The 14505-nt window shown below is 44.6% G+C and overlaps 1 protein-coding gene across 1 annotated transcript; it reads right to left on the bottom strand.

Annotated features, from left to right (window-relative positions):
- Nucleotides 1–1178: 1178 nt before the first annotated feature.
- Nucleotides 1179–13818, bottom strand: tamalin (trafficking regulator and scaffold protein tamalin). Its single transcript, XM_037103130.1, has 8 exons — nt 13445–13818; nt 11105–11157; nt 9877–9931; nt 7166–7268; nt 5968–6061; nt 4101–4167; nt 3218–3284; nt 1179–2119 (listed from the first exon to the last, which is right to left on the bottom strand). The coding sequence occupies exons 1-8, from the start codon at nt 13640–13642 to the stop codon at nt 1641–1643; spliced, it is 1116 nt and encodes a 371-aa protein (XP_036959025.1). The 5' UTR covers nt 13643–13818; the 3' UTR covers nt 1179–1640.
- Between the last annotated feature and the right edge of the window lie 687 nt (nt 13819–14505).

The following is a 14505-nucleotide window of genomic DNA, read 5'->3' as shown; positions in this document are numbered from 1 at the left end:
ATGCAGAGTTTAATTTTAGTTTAGTCTAAGTTAACTCTGCTGAAAAAGTGGAAAAACAGAAGAAGTCTAGAAGTTGTCTGCCTGTAGTTTCTGCTGCACAGACAAAAGTGATTCACCACATAGTCTTTAAACAACAGTGGTGCTTTTAGCAGTCGGGCGACATCCAAACATTTCCAACTGTATTATTGACCAGCCACCACCCTACACTAACCTCCCACTGTGTTAATTACTGAGCCCTCCTCGTTTGGGCGCTCTGTCTCTGTTAAATGGCCCTTTCACACATTGTTTTAAGTGTACCACCATCTTCAGTCATTATCCCCTCGTTATGCATTCAGCCCACTCGCTCTAAGCCCCATGTTTCAAGCACCAGCAAGCTTGCATAACAATCCCTTATGTCAGCGTCCTTTCCAACCCCCCCTCCCCTCCTTCCTTTCCTCCTGCCTCTCCTTAGCGCACTCACAACCCGTCAGAGGAGGGCATGAAGAGGGGCTCGGCTCGAACACATGGCCGCATACCATCGCTCTCCATCATCAACACTCCTGAAGCATCTGTGAATGAGCGGCGGAGGACAAAAGGGATCAACGCCGCAGAGCCAACGGAGAGAGTGACCACCATGACCTCATGGGTCAGCTGGGAGCTAGGAATGAAAAGACTCCAAGCCACCCCCGCCCAAACACACACACACACACACACACACCCAATGAGTTCTTGGACAACTGACGCCACCATGGGAATACGGGAGTGTGGAAGAAGAGGAATCGGCGTTGGCCTGCAGGAGCTGAAAGAAAGCGGTTGTGTTTGGAATTTCGGGTCATGCCTTTCTCCGCACATTCCTCACTTTTCTCGCAACAATAAACTGTGTCACAGCCGATACAACGGCCTCCTTCTGGATACCTTGCACCACAAAAAGCCTCAAACCAGAGAGAAACACGCCGTAACCCCCTGAACTCGGGTGACACATTCTTACAGTTGTGGAAATATAAAGACTTACTATATTTAAAAGCGTCACATGGAGGAGGTAACATCCCCTCTGGGGAAATCACAAACAGATTGTGTGTACACTCGAGGTCTGAGCACTAATTTAAGTTTGGCTGCTACATTTCCCACAAACTGTTGTGGCTTGTGGAACAAAATGAGTCTTTCTTGCGAGTTCGGCACAAAATAACGAGCCCATAATCTGAAAATGCCACATTTTTTATTTTTAGGAACCGTGACTTTCGGCAGAGAGAAATAAAACAGGATCATCCCGAATCATCTAAAGCAGATATCAAACTTACAAAATGTTGTGTTGCACGATCACAATCATAACGGGTCATAATAAAAGTGGGTGCATGCAGTAAAAACACAAAGATCCTTCATTTTGTACAGAAACCTGACGTATGTTAAATTAAATAAATAACTTAAAGGGACAAAAACAAACAAAACAAGAGTTATGTACAGCTGTGAAACACTGACGGCTACAGAACGCAGCTGAATGTTCATTGGTCGACCCATTTCAAACATGGAGAGGTGCAGCTGTAGAGCCACTTTTTGGTCTCCGTCTCTTCGCTCTTTGGGGCTGCGCACATCTTTTCTTTGGCAGCTTTAGTTTGACAGTCACTGGTGCTTTCAGTCTTTGAGTGAACAGCTCTGTTAGCAGCTCACAGTTTGCTTTCCTCCTCCTCCAGCGGTCGGTTCAGACCCGGGATAAACTTGAGGAGGCGCCTGCGGAAGCTTTTCTGTTTGGGCTTCCTCTGCAGCGAGCTGAACCCTCCCTGCTTCTCCCCCGAGTTGGACGACGACGACCCCCTCATGTAGCTGCGCGTGCTGGCGCTGCGGGTCAGCTGCGTCTTGGCTGACGTGAAGAGCTCGCTGGCCGGTCGGAGACGATGAGGCTTCTGCTGCTCTTTCTTTTTGTCTGTGCTGGTGCTGTCCGAGTCGACGCTGCCGTCCACCTGGTACAGGCAGGTCTGGTACAGGGGGTCGTCTTCCGTGGCCGTGCTGAGGAAGCTGGCGCTGCTGCTGGTGCTGCCCGTGCAGCGGATGGCTCGCTGAGCGGCCGGGCTGGGAGTGCCAAGGCTGCCGTACACGCCTGCCGACTCCAGGGACTCGTACACCGCAGCGTCACTCATTACTATGCCTGCAAGAGAAGAGGCGAAGAGTTAGGATAATGGACTGAGAGCAAATATATTAATTCAAATCAGGCCAATCAGATGTGAATCTTTGATAATCTGTTAATTAGGATCATCAATCAATTTGTCACTGGTAACAATATATCCTCTCTGAATATGTTTGCCTCTCGTGGGGGGGAAACATTAGGTGACGTTTCCAAGAGAGACGGAAACACGGCGATAATGAAACAGAACTGGTCTGTGGCCTATAAAACATTTTGGTTCAAGATGAAAAATATGAGCACAGCCAGAATCCAACGCACCAGAAACACAAATACTGTTCCAGAACTTCCATTTCAAAAAGTGTACTAACAGGCAGAGCGGATTAATTGATTAATAACATTAACAGCTTCTTGTTGTTCTTTTTTATTTTCCGCAGATGAGGCACTTCACAGAGGGCGGAACCTCTTTTGTCAAATAAGATTTATTACACACAGACACAAAGGAGACTATTAAAACAGGCAGCGAAGCATTTCTTGGTTTGATAACAAGTATTTTTAAAAACCTTTTCTTTGTAGAATGTTTGATTCATCTGCTATGAATCATATAAAAACCCGAAACTAAAAATAACCACCTCGCTGTCGTGCATCAGTTGAGTTGCGGTTACTGAGCTGTGACGTTGAATAACGGCCAGCTGAAGAACATTATGAATTTAAAAGGGAAGTTGACCTTTTACCTTTTGGGATACATAACGTCATAACTTCATCAATTTTATCTTCTTAGTCATTTGAGTAAAATTTGGTCATAATTATAATATGAATTTTGGAGTAATGTCCAAAAATGTGTTCTGTGAGTTCACAGTGACCTTTGCGTTCACAAGAATGGGACAGATTGACGGACAGATGACCCCAAAATGTCGTCTGACGTATCAATATCTGAATTGTTTACTTTCTGATATCAGTATTGGCCCCATGTATTGAGTACTGGCTGGGCCACACCCCATAAAAACCTTTCAAAATGAACAATTCCATGTATATACAAGCTGTACTGACACTTTGTGGCTTATACTATTTAAATAAAGCATAAATTAAAGGAACAAGACACACTAAATTTCAGAGGCGACCTACCATGAACGAGCCTCTGCTCCTGCACCATCAACGACCGATATTCATCCCACTTCTCATGAAGAGTTTGCTGTGAAAAGAAGACGGAGATGAAGTTCAGTGACTGTAGCAAGAAAACCACAACACACAGGCTGCACAACAACCCGTGGAAGGAAGATTTAACCCCGGACCAAACCGTTTACATATGAACCTTACCACTTTTCAAAGAAACAAAACACTGAAAAGTTCAGGTTAGGATTGTGTACTCAACTAAGCAGGTAGATAGGCGTCTTTCTAGGGGAACATTCTCAGTGAATTACCAGGAAGATGACGTGATAGAGGGTATTCCCAAACACCTCTCACTGGTTTGAGACTTGATGCGAAAGTGAGTGAGTTTGTTTTCGTCATGGTGGTTTAGGTGGCGCTTTATGTGTCAGCGCTTTCTTCTGTTTCTATCGACACAAGTGAGATATCAACATCACCGACACCAAACGTCCTGAGCACGTCTAATGTGTTCAGCAGCAGAAGCACGTTAATCTTTAAAAACGCCGGATTAGTATCTCAGGAAGCGGCTGTGTCGCGGCTCTCACACACTCGTGGATTAGAGCGAGACAGCTGCTGTAATCTTTTGTGGGGGGGGGGAACAGCGTTCACTCGAGCCACTTCACAGGCTGCCTTTTAACCAGCCGAGAGTCAAAGAATGCCTGCAGCGATCAGCGAGCGGGCCTGAACAAACTGCTGATGCAACAGGTGGTGCTGCTGAGGGAGGACAGGTGTGGAGGGAGGGGGAGGAGCTGCTGGTGGTGGTGGTGTCTATATCAAGCATGTAACATTAAGTGTGTGTTTGGATGAGGCTGGGGGACACAATCGGGCTGAATCACGGCTGGAAAACTGAAAAAAACCTCACCTTCAGATACTGCAGCCGCGCCTCCAGCTCCGCCTTTCGTATGGAGTCGCTGTAAACCGTCTCCAGCCTGTAAGAGTGAAACCAGAAGGGAGCAGAATTAATAAGCGTGACAGGAAGTGCTAATAAAAGAAACTACAAGGGCAGAAAACAGCAATTTTACAAACGTATGAAAGGCTCTTTTGATAAGGCGGTGGTGGGACGGGGTCTGGTGTCTAACAGTTAACGAGAGACGGGGGAAGGACGAGGAACCGTTACACTTTTCCACCCCAGATACTTCAGTGTGGCAAATCCTTTGAATCACATGAGCTGGTGACCGATTTAGAGGGCTCGTTCTCACTTTTACAGTTTATACAGACTGTAAGTATAATTTAATGGTGTCAGTCTATAAAGTCCGTGCCCACACGGGCACTCTGATGCGGTTCACCTCACGTCTTCTGCAGCAGCTCTTGGAGACTTTGAACGGGGGCCTCGCTAATTGTCCTTTTAATCTTTTACAAGCAGAGGAGAAGGATGAGGAAAAGAGTGTGGCTCAGATTAAACACCCACTCAGCACTTAACTCAGCTGCCAGATAGCGATCCCTGACAGCGATGTCTGAGACACTGAAGTTATGACTGTAATATCTTGATTCGTTTTATTAACCTTTGTGTTGCTGGTTTGCTCAATCAGATAAGTTTTCCCCTCAATTAAATAGAAAGTCGGGTGAAGATCCATAGTCCAAAAAAACAAACACTTCTGGGGCTCCACAGCTAAAAAGGTTTTGGAGTATTCTCTGAAACAACTGCTGTAGAGGAGGACTTGCTTTGAAAAAACAGAATAAAACAACCAAAATAAAAAACAGAACGGCTCCTTACAGCCCGTCGTCTCTAATCCGAGTCCCAAAATGAACTGAAAAGAGATATTCGGCGCCCTCGACTCTCGGTCAAGCTCATGAACCCACTTCAGACTTCAGTGAAGATTTGAAAAATAACGTCTTTGCAAATCAAATTGGGATCTCTGGCACTTTGACCGGCTTCATGGAGCCATTTTATGTTGTTCATGTCAACTGTTTTCTCCTTTTTTCAAGTTCAAGAGTTGTTTGTCGACTATGAAAGTTCACCTGACTTTCCATCGACATGAGGGGGAGATGATACTGGTGTCGTTTTTACTGTGTGAACATTAAAAAGCTCCTTTCACACCCACATCTTCCCAGTGTTTGACCCTCTACGTGACTTTCTGAAACCCACAATCTAACATTCACACCCAGCAGAAAGCAGAAGCAAGAGTTTAAACTTCTCTCTCTTCCTCTTATTCTGAAACTTCTGACATGAACGATCAAATGTAACACAATGAAAGTCTCCCGGGAGAGATGTGACTCCTGTGTTTTCTGTCAAACTGAATGATCGTCTCAGCGCTATAAAATGCATTAATGACTTTTTAACGCACAATGTGTAAATTCAGCCGCTAGTGTCTCTCTATCGAAACAAAACAAAAGATGTCTGTCCAGTCGGAGTTGGGTGCAGAGCTGGACCCTCTGGAGGAATAAACACCGGCGTCACATCAGATTCTGATCTGGTTAAAAGCCATTTACTAGCGGGAGGAGAGCTAAGAGATTGCTTTTAATCTGCTGGGATTAAAGAGTGGATTTATCTTCCCCCGCATTTATGAATTCATAGTGCAATGATCTGAAAAAAGCGAAGACTTGTGGATTTCTCTGGGTTTGAACGATAATCTAAGTGCGCAACTCAACAAAAATAACAACAGGTCTTGTTGTTTTTAGACATTCAAATGCAGAATATGTTTCCAAAACCTGAGAAGATTTACTGGAACATCTCTGAATGACGTGTCTCTAAACATGAACGATGTCTGTTGCTGTCTGAGAGTTTGTACCTGATTGTGTTGCCACAGGCTCTGATGAGCTGAACGATCTCCTTGTGCCGAAATCCCTCGACGGTGGCCTCATTCACACTGGCGATGGTGTCCCCTGTGCCCACACACACACACACACACACACACACACACACGTGAGTTAACCAGCAGGCCATCAGTTCAGGATGCACTTCAAGCCACTGTGGCTTTAATTATTGCAAGCTGCAGCCAACTGAGGCTCGTTTGATTCTAAAAGAAGCATCGACACATGTGCAACACAAATGTGCAGAGCCGTGGAGCCATGTGTTGTCACTTCACTGGAAAGATGCTGATTTCAGCAAGTTAATATAATACGCGTTTATTCAATCTGCGAGAGCCACGACATCGTACTTCAGGCTCTGCAGTCATTAGCTGCGGTGTGAACTCTCAAGCGTGACAGCGGCCTCTGCGAGGCTTCAACACGAAGCCTGTTTTCCTCTTTTAAAAACCACCTCCGCCTTCATGAGATGAGGTCACTGTGTTTGCAGCGAGACGCAGGGAACAATAGAGCGAGCATGTGAGGAATGTCGGAACTGAAACTGAAGTGACAAACGTATGAACGGCTGGATGAGGGACAGACGGCAGCAGCAGCAGAGAATCGCCTTCCTTCATCGTTTTCTGACAGACTGACGCTGAGAGCGGCCGGCTTGTGACTCTGTGGTCACGGGTTTGAAAACCAGAGAGAATTTATAGAAGGCTGCAGAGCGTCTTCCTCTTCATCTTACTGTGACAAATATTCTCCGGACTGATAAAAACAGAACTTGCTCGTGTTGTGTATTCACACGCTCTGTCTTTCTGTGAGGAGTTTCTTTAATAAGGACACAAAAAGAAGCGAGCCACGTTTGCCAAATAAAAACAACACTTCCCTTCAAAACCAACATTTCGAGAGGTCGTCTCTGCTTTACTCTATCTGGCACACTGGTGAGAGGAGCTGGCAGATACTTGCTGGCTGAAACAGCCGCTCACTTAGTTGTTTGTTGACTGGAAAATGAGTGGGCACACAGGCATATTTGTACTTCCTTAAACAGCCGGCTGAAACACACGAGTGCTTCTGTTGACGTAAGGCACGCGCGTGTCAACCGGCAAACACAAAGGAGGATAAGCTGAACCAAAACCTCCTGACGCTTGCCTCACTTCCCCAGTTGAGTTATTTTAGACTCAAATACAAATACAAACTCACCAACTTTAAGTCCTGCCTGCTGAGCCGGGCTGTCGTCGTGCACCTTGCACACAAACGTGCACATTTCAACGGAGTTCTGGTCCTGATGGTGCAGGCCGTAGGTCTGAGAGACACAGAAACAATCACACTCAACAATGGAAACTAAAAGAGCTTCATAAATACTTCTTTGTTCTTCATGTATGAAAACTGTTTCACAGACATAACAAGGCAGGAGAAGTTGATGCTATCAGTGAACATGCAAAGTAAGAGACAGTGAAATTTTTTCAGCATTTGAGATTAAAGGATTGTTTTCCCGTCCATCCTTGAACCGTACCAACATGCCCAAATTTGCCTGGCAGTGTTATCTACCCCGTCCAGATTTTCATTGTTAGAAATGGGGGACAAACATCCTCTAATCTGCGCAAAAATCTACTCAAGAGTTGCAGAAATGGCTCCTAAAGTTCATCTGAAAACAACGTGAAGGAGTTCGACAAGTGAAAGATCTCCTCCAGAGTCGAGGTGCTGGGAGGACAAAGCTCCCTCTTTGCGTTACTGCCCCTCTGCTGCACCCCAGAACGAAAACATGTCCCGGGAAGCACAAAGAGGGAACTTCATACCAAGAAAACACCTGATTTGTTGAACTCAGATTATCATTAACTGAAGGAATGTATTTTTTTGGGGGGGCTGTGAAGAGAAGATCTGTCTGATCTGGAGACAGAGAATTCCTCCAATGCAAATAAGGGCTTGCCAGTTTTAGGGCCGGGCGATACGACATACAAGATATTTTTAGGCGGCATCTTTTGATTAGAGACGGGGACAATAAAAGATACGCTGATTGCGGAGAAGCTATCTAGTTTGCTAACGTTCAGTCTGTCTGGATTGCTCTGAGTTGTCACGAGGGTGGAGCCTGCATCCTTTCAGTCAGTCTTTTCAGTCCTAAACCTGTCACCATGGCTCACTGCACTCACACAGTTAAACTGGAGATGTGGAAATGTTTTCACCACCTCCAGTTTGCACTTTCATCTCCATTTTTCTTAGGATAACATAAGGTCAGTTGATTTATGTGAGTTTTAATGCCATTTTTTAAGAACTTTAAGCGTACTTTGATGATTATTGGGATAATGCTGTGAATTGTCTCATCCTGGTAAATAATATTTATTCGATATTTTGAAATCTCCTCAAAAGCCTTTCATAAAAGTTTGAACAGGGCAAAAATAAATCAAATATGACTATATTTTTGGCCTTTGATATCGATATTGTGACAATATTACAGTGTGATTATTGGTACTTTCACAAAATACGAACACAATGAGATTTCTGAACAATAATCATCTGTGACGTGGACATAATGACCGAGTGGGTGAAGTTAATATGATTAGTTAAAATTCCATCACCGCACTGTAAAGCCTAGTCTCTGAAGACAGGCTAATAATAGATAAGCTACCTTATAAACCACAAACCTCATTAAAAACGTCAGTTCAGCTGATTAAAAGCAGAACATTGTTATATGAGCCGACATGATGTCACAAACACCTTATTATGCGTCTTTGTATTCACGGTTGTCTGGGAAACAGTTTGTGTAAGTTTCACAAGCGTTTGGACGCTCTTCCTCGCTTCAGTCGCCGCAGCCTCTCTGCAGAAGGTCACTGCAGGTGACAGAGAGCTGCATGACGGGAGGAAGTTCAGTCATTCAACACGCGGCTGCTGCTGCTGCTGCTGAGGGAGCCTGAAACTCAGGTACTTTCTCAACAAACAGGTCCGGAGACTGACGAAATGACGAGACTGTCCCGTGAATTAAAACTCAAGTTGTCAGGCTTCCCGTCTGTGACAGTCGAGCCCTCCTTTTAAAAAAAACTTGGACCTGTGCCTCTTATGGAAATTTGAATTGATTCAGATCTGCCTGTGTGTGTTTGCTGCCGAGCTTCCTTCCCCGGTTCCAGAGAGATAAACACATGACCAATGCAAATATCGCTGAAATGCAAATATCACATTTACATGCTGGGTCCTCGGCTGCACATCTGTATTAACACAAAGAGGCACGAAGGAAAGGAAACTCAAAGAGTCCGAAACTCATCTCTCTCTCTCTCTCTCTCTCTGTCCACGCCGACCGTCAAACTCATGATTTCACTTCCTTCTGGCCACAGGCGGCAGGAAGGGCGAGTACCTCCATCGAAACCGTAAATAGAACAATATGTCTTTTCCACTTCAAGACACTTTTAACTCAGCTTTACAGTTTCAAACCAATTTAAAAAAAAAAAAAAACCCACTCAAATCAACATTTAACCATTTCAGAAAACTATTTAAAGAATGAGGTCTGCCCAACACAGCCGACATTGTGAGAAGGAGCTCCGGGGCGGCTGAGAGATCACACAGATATTGAGGTCAAATGTGCGAAGCGTCTGCCTGCTGAGTGTGTGAGAGCGAGGCAGGTATTAACATGGGAAGCGTGTGAGCAAACCGCATGCCTTAAAATAAACGCTGGGAGAGGAAAAACGCGCATCTCCTCCTACTTTTGAGTCATGGGATCAACGCGCTGTTTGACTGATACGCGACCTCTGACCCCCCCTGGCCGGCGCAGGATTAAGAGATTTCACTGGATAAGATGTTCACGTTTCAGTCACTCAAGCTTCAATCGCCTGTTGACAGGGATGCAGGCGATCAGGGAAATCCTGTTAAATGGAGCTCGAGGGGTTGAAAGATCCTCTACAGTATACGACCGTTAATCCTCTTACCTGGATCTCGAAACCGAACGTCTCCTCTTCCTTCTTCTCCAGCACCACCACCTTCCTGGAAAAAAAAACAAACAAAAACAGGAAGACATTTAATTCATGTCCTCGGTGGATTCCTCAGAAAAGTCTTTCTGTAAAATGTGATGAAGTTTCCCCACAATCAGAGGACAATCTGTTCAGACAAATCAATTAAACAATCAGTCAATTTCTAAAATGGAAAAAAAAGGCCAAATATTTTTGCTGTCTGCAGGCTGAGACATCAGTCACAGTCTGGAGACGGACTGGAGTGATTCTACCTTGTGATACAGCCGTAAAACGCACACGGAGAAGAAAAAGCACAAACGGCGTGTAATCAATGCAGAGCTGGAACGACTGTTCAATCACACAGCCGACATCAGGGATAATCGATTTCTTCATTTTTAGACGCTTCCCCACATGTCCGCTTCTGAGACCAGGATTTCTTGCTCTTCGTTGTTTGGTATAACTGTACAATTATGATCTTTTTTAAATTCTTATCTGCTGGCTGGACCAAAGAAAAAAGACATCTGAAGACGTCTGACCTTGAGCTCTAGAATATCGTCATGGACACTTTTCAACATTTTTTTTAATAGACTGAATAAAAAGGAAATATTTAAAAGCCTTTTATTATATTGGCTGAATCATTAAAAGGCCAGTCATCAACGTGTTTTTAACCACTAGGGTTCAAAACATGTCTGGAACCCCTTCAACCTTCAGATGACTAAACGACTAGAATTAAAAGGCTTTTTAATATTTCCTTCCATGTTTTGATCCGTATTCTTATATTCTGACTGCCTGGAGTTCTTCTGGCTTTCGAGGGTCAACGAGATGTTTACGTCCGACTCCGTGTTCCTCCCCTCCATCTCCGTCCTTATCTAAATTGCATAATGAGAGATCTCTGCCGTCTCCACAGGACTTCTTCTGTGTCCAGCAGCATGTGGACGTCACGGCTAAACGTACAGTATGAGGGTCTGTTGGACGAGCGGGAGGGCAGCGCCGCCTCTCTCATGCAGAAAAGTACATGAAAATTCATGACAACCCTCGGGAATATCATGCATAACAATGTCGGCCGTCAGCAGAGATCGGTGCGGGAAAGAGGGCCTTTCACTCTGAGAGGAAACTGTGCACTTGTGACGATTTCAGGAAGGCGATGTCGTCAGTGAAGATGAGTGTAAAGACAATAGATGGCAGTGACTTGTGAGAGGGATTGTACCTTTGTGGCTCCGGTGACTGTGTCAGGGGTTTCCACTTCTGCAGCCCGCCGCCCTGCCAGGAGAAAACGAAAACAAAGACATGGAGCGTGTCAAGAGAGCTACCTGAGGTACATTCACGATTACTCATGAGGGGTTTTCCCCCCTCGAGAACATCTCCTTGACACGCCTGCTGCAAACATCAACACACACCGGTCCAGCCAGTCCCGAAGCCGCACACGTGCTCCGCGCTTCGTGTTTGTATTTTTACGCCAAAGAGCCATTATGGCGGTATGAAAACATCAGCAGTGAAACCAGAAATGCGTGTCTGGCTGCTCTTTGTTTACCCCAAGCAGTCACCACGTCAGAAGAGGAGCTCAGACCTCCTATATTTAGCCTTAAATTCACACAAGACCAGCTTCCTTCAGGCTCTCAGACTGTTGATCTGAAATTTTAGATCATTTAGAGCCGTTTGTACAAACTCCAGCCCATTACAGGGACAATTAGGACTCAGTGGGTGAACACTAACTGCCACAATGACTACATTGAGTGAAAGTCAACAGTAGGTCAGGACCCGGCCCTACCTGACTGTGTAAATAAGGAAGGCATCTGTCCAGAAGGCTCCACTAAATCACTTACAATCAATCCTCGTCTGTTCCAACTCAATCATGTTCAAATGCTGCGCCTATGAAAGGCCGCTTTGTGCTGCGGTCTCTCTCGGTAGTAAAATGTTGCTTTCTTTATGTCCCAACACTTACAGAATTGTCCCGCTCTCGTCTCAATGAGTGCATTTATTCCCAAATACCCACTAGAGAGACGGACGGGGGCGGATGGAGCAGGATCTCCGTGCCCCTGCGTGTACAATGCACTGTTGTAGCCGCTGCTCACTTCATGTATGAAGGTCTGAGGATAACTGCGCCTCCATGGCTGATCTGAACTAACGTTGATGGCAGAAACTCTTAACAGAAGCTCTGGAAGTGACCAAAATGAGCTTCATGGGAGACACAGGAAGATGTGTTGATTGACCCACAAAGTCATGACAACTTGGAGTCAGAATTATGCAACACGGGCTCCAGCTGGTGAGTTCTGGATCATGAGAGACGGAGGTTGTCAGTCCCGGGGCCTCATCTATGAAAACGCTGTTCGATCTGTACTTGAACTTACTTTATAACTTACACACCTGCGATCCAGAAACCTCAAATCCCTTCAAAATCGACAGTGATTTCCCCTCATATCATGCAGCAGAAATTAAGGTTTGGTTGGGAACAGAACTGGACCCGAAAGAGAATGAACATGGGTCGTTCTGTGGATTAATCAGTGGGGTGACACACAAACCACATCACACAGAGCCGGAGAACATTTTTCATTAAACTTAAGTGTGTGACACGTGTGTGTCAAACTGCAAATACCACGACATGACCGGCAGGACAATCATGGAAGTCACCATCATCCTGATCCAGACTAACATGTTGTCATCAGGTTAAAACTTTTTATTCGTTTAACTGCGACGAAGGGCGATTTCTCTGACAGGAGACTGTGATGTAAAAATAAAACCCTATTAAGATCATAAGAATTTGTTGGGATCAGCCAAAGTGAGCAGGCAGGAGTGTTGGGCTTGGGTGGAGGTATGCACTCTACTTAGTGCCACTCTAGTTTTAATGAAAATAAATCAGGTTTTGTTTAAAAAAAAGCAGCTCAATGAGAAAATAAAAGCACCAAAAGTCACCAAAATCAAAAGTTTCTTAACGACCATCTAAAATCTTACTAATGGCGAAACTTTCCATCATCCCTCTGAGGAACAGAGTCAAAATGAGTTTCTCTCCAGGTCCAGTCCACATATATGAAGTGGTGTCAGCGGGTCCTGGTGTACCTGGGACCACATGGACCACTCTCAGTGTCTGGGTGGTCCACACTTGCCCCCTGGTTGAGCTACAGCTGGCCACCAGTGAGATGTCCTCCGCTGTACATTCAACTTCCCCAGACATGGTTCAGATGAAGAATCACCAGATAAACTCATGAGACACTTCATGGACTCCTCTCCTTCCTTCCCTCCAGAGAAAAACTGTTTATTTTGCCTGAAAAAACACCTGATTTGATGCTGATGAAGCATAAAAGAAGCAGGTAACTCTTCCCCCTCTGGAGAGCAAAAAGTTTGTAAATGAGCAAATCTAACTGTCTTGTATGAACAATTAAAAGTTTTTTTAAAAAAGTTGAACCCAACAACTTTCTGAGTGCAGTTAATAACCAAACCCTCCAGTTTAGAAGAGTTGACAGACAACATTTATGACTTTATGCTAAAAATGAATGAGGAGAGAGTTCAGGGGGAAAAGAAAAAAAAGTGTTTTCAAAAGTTTTGTGTTTACCTTTTTGTAGTTTCTGGGCAGAGTCCCTCCAGAATAAGCCAGAGTCTTGTAGTTGTAAACCTCGGAGGAGTTGCTCGGTAAATCCATCGTCCTGCAGCTGTCGGACTTTGACGAGGGGAAATAAATGTCGCTGTCCTGGGATGCTGGTCCAGAGTCCGGCCCGCTGGAGTTCACCTTCTTCAGCCTCCTGAACGTCATGTTGAGCTCAGACGGAGAAAAGTTTTCTACAGGTGAAGTTGTGTTTTGTTTTGGTTTTGTGTAATGGAGCGTCCTGGCGGCCCTCTGAGATGCTGACCGAGTTGTGAGGCTCAACGTGGAGGGAGCAGCAGAGTCACCTCAGAGGCTTCCTCCGGAGCAGCCTGCGGGGGCGGAGACTTTGTTGTGAAGGACACGAGCGAGCGCCAATTAGACGTGTTGACGTGCTGCCTTCAGGGGCGCCTCGGACGTCTCGGCGTCACATTTTGTCACAATCTGAACATGAGAAGTTTTTTTTTGTTTGTTTTTGTTTTGTTTTTCAGCAGTGTTAGGGGAAGTTACTTGAAGAATGCAACATATCACTAGTTACCTTCATTTAGGTCATATATTACTGCACATTTTTAGTTACTTATAATCTATATAGAGCAATTAAATAGCCAAGATCTTTTTTAAAGGATTCAAGTCTGATATATTATGAGTTAGAAATAAGTATTTTCAATCATATGAAACACAATAGACCTTCTGTAATGTAGCTTATAATGACATCACAATATAGAGACTGAAGAAAGAATTTATAGGCTCAGTTATATTAAAAACACAGAGACTATATTAAAATGTTTATGTTGGAGTGGATGGGTTCTTTAATAAAACAACATTAACTCTTCACTTCAGTCAGTTACACCATTACAGGTAAAAGTAATATACTACTTTCTTTCGTATCACCCGACACTGGAATCAGCAGTACAGGAGAACTAAACCCGTCAGTCGTGTAACCAGTTAATAATCATTAATTGATTAATCTTTTAGACTGTTGACAGTAAATCAATAGGCAATTATTTGGATGACTGTAGTGTTTTGATAATGAA

This window comes from Acanthopagrus latus, chromosome 7 (genome assembly GCF_904848185.1).
Source record: "Acanthopagrus latus isolate v.2019 chromosome 7, fAcaLat1.1, whole genome shotgun sequence".
Classification (NCBI taxonomy): Eukaryota; Metazoa; Chordata; class Actinopteri; order Spariformes; family Sparidae; genus Acanthopagrus; species Acanthopagrus latus.
Note: the sequence above shows the minus strand (reverse complement) of the source record. Positions and strands in the feature narration are given on the sequence as shown.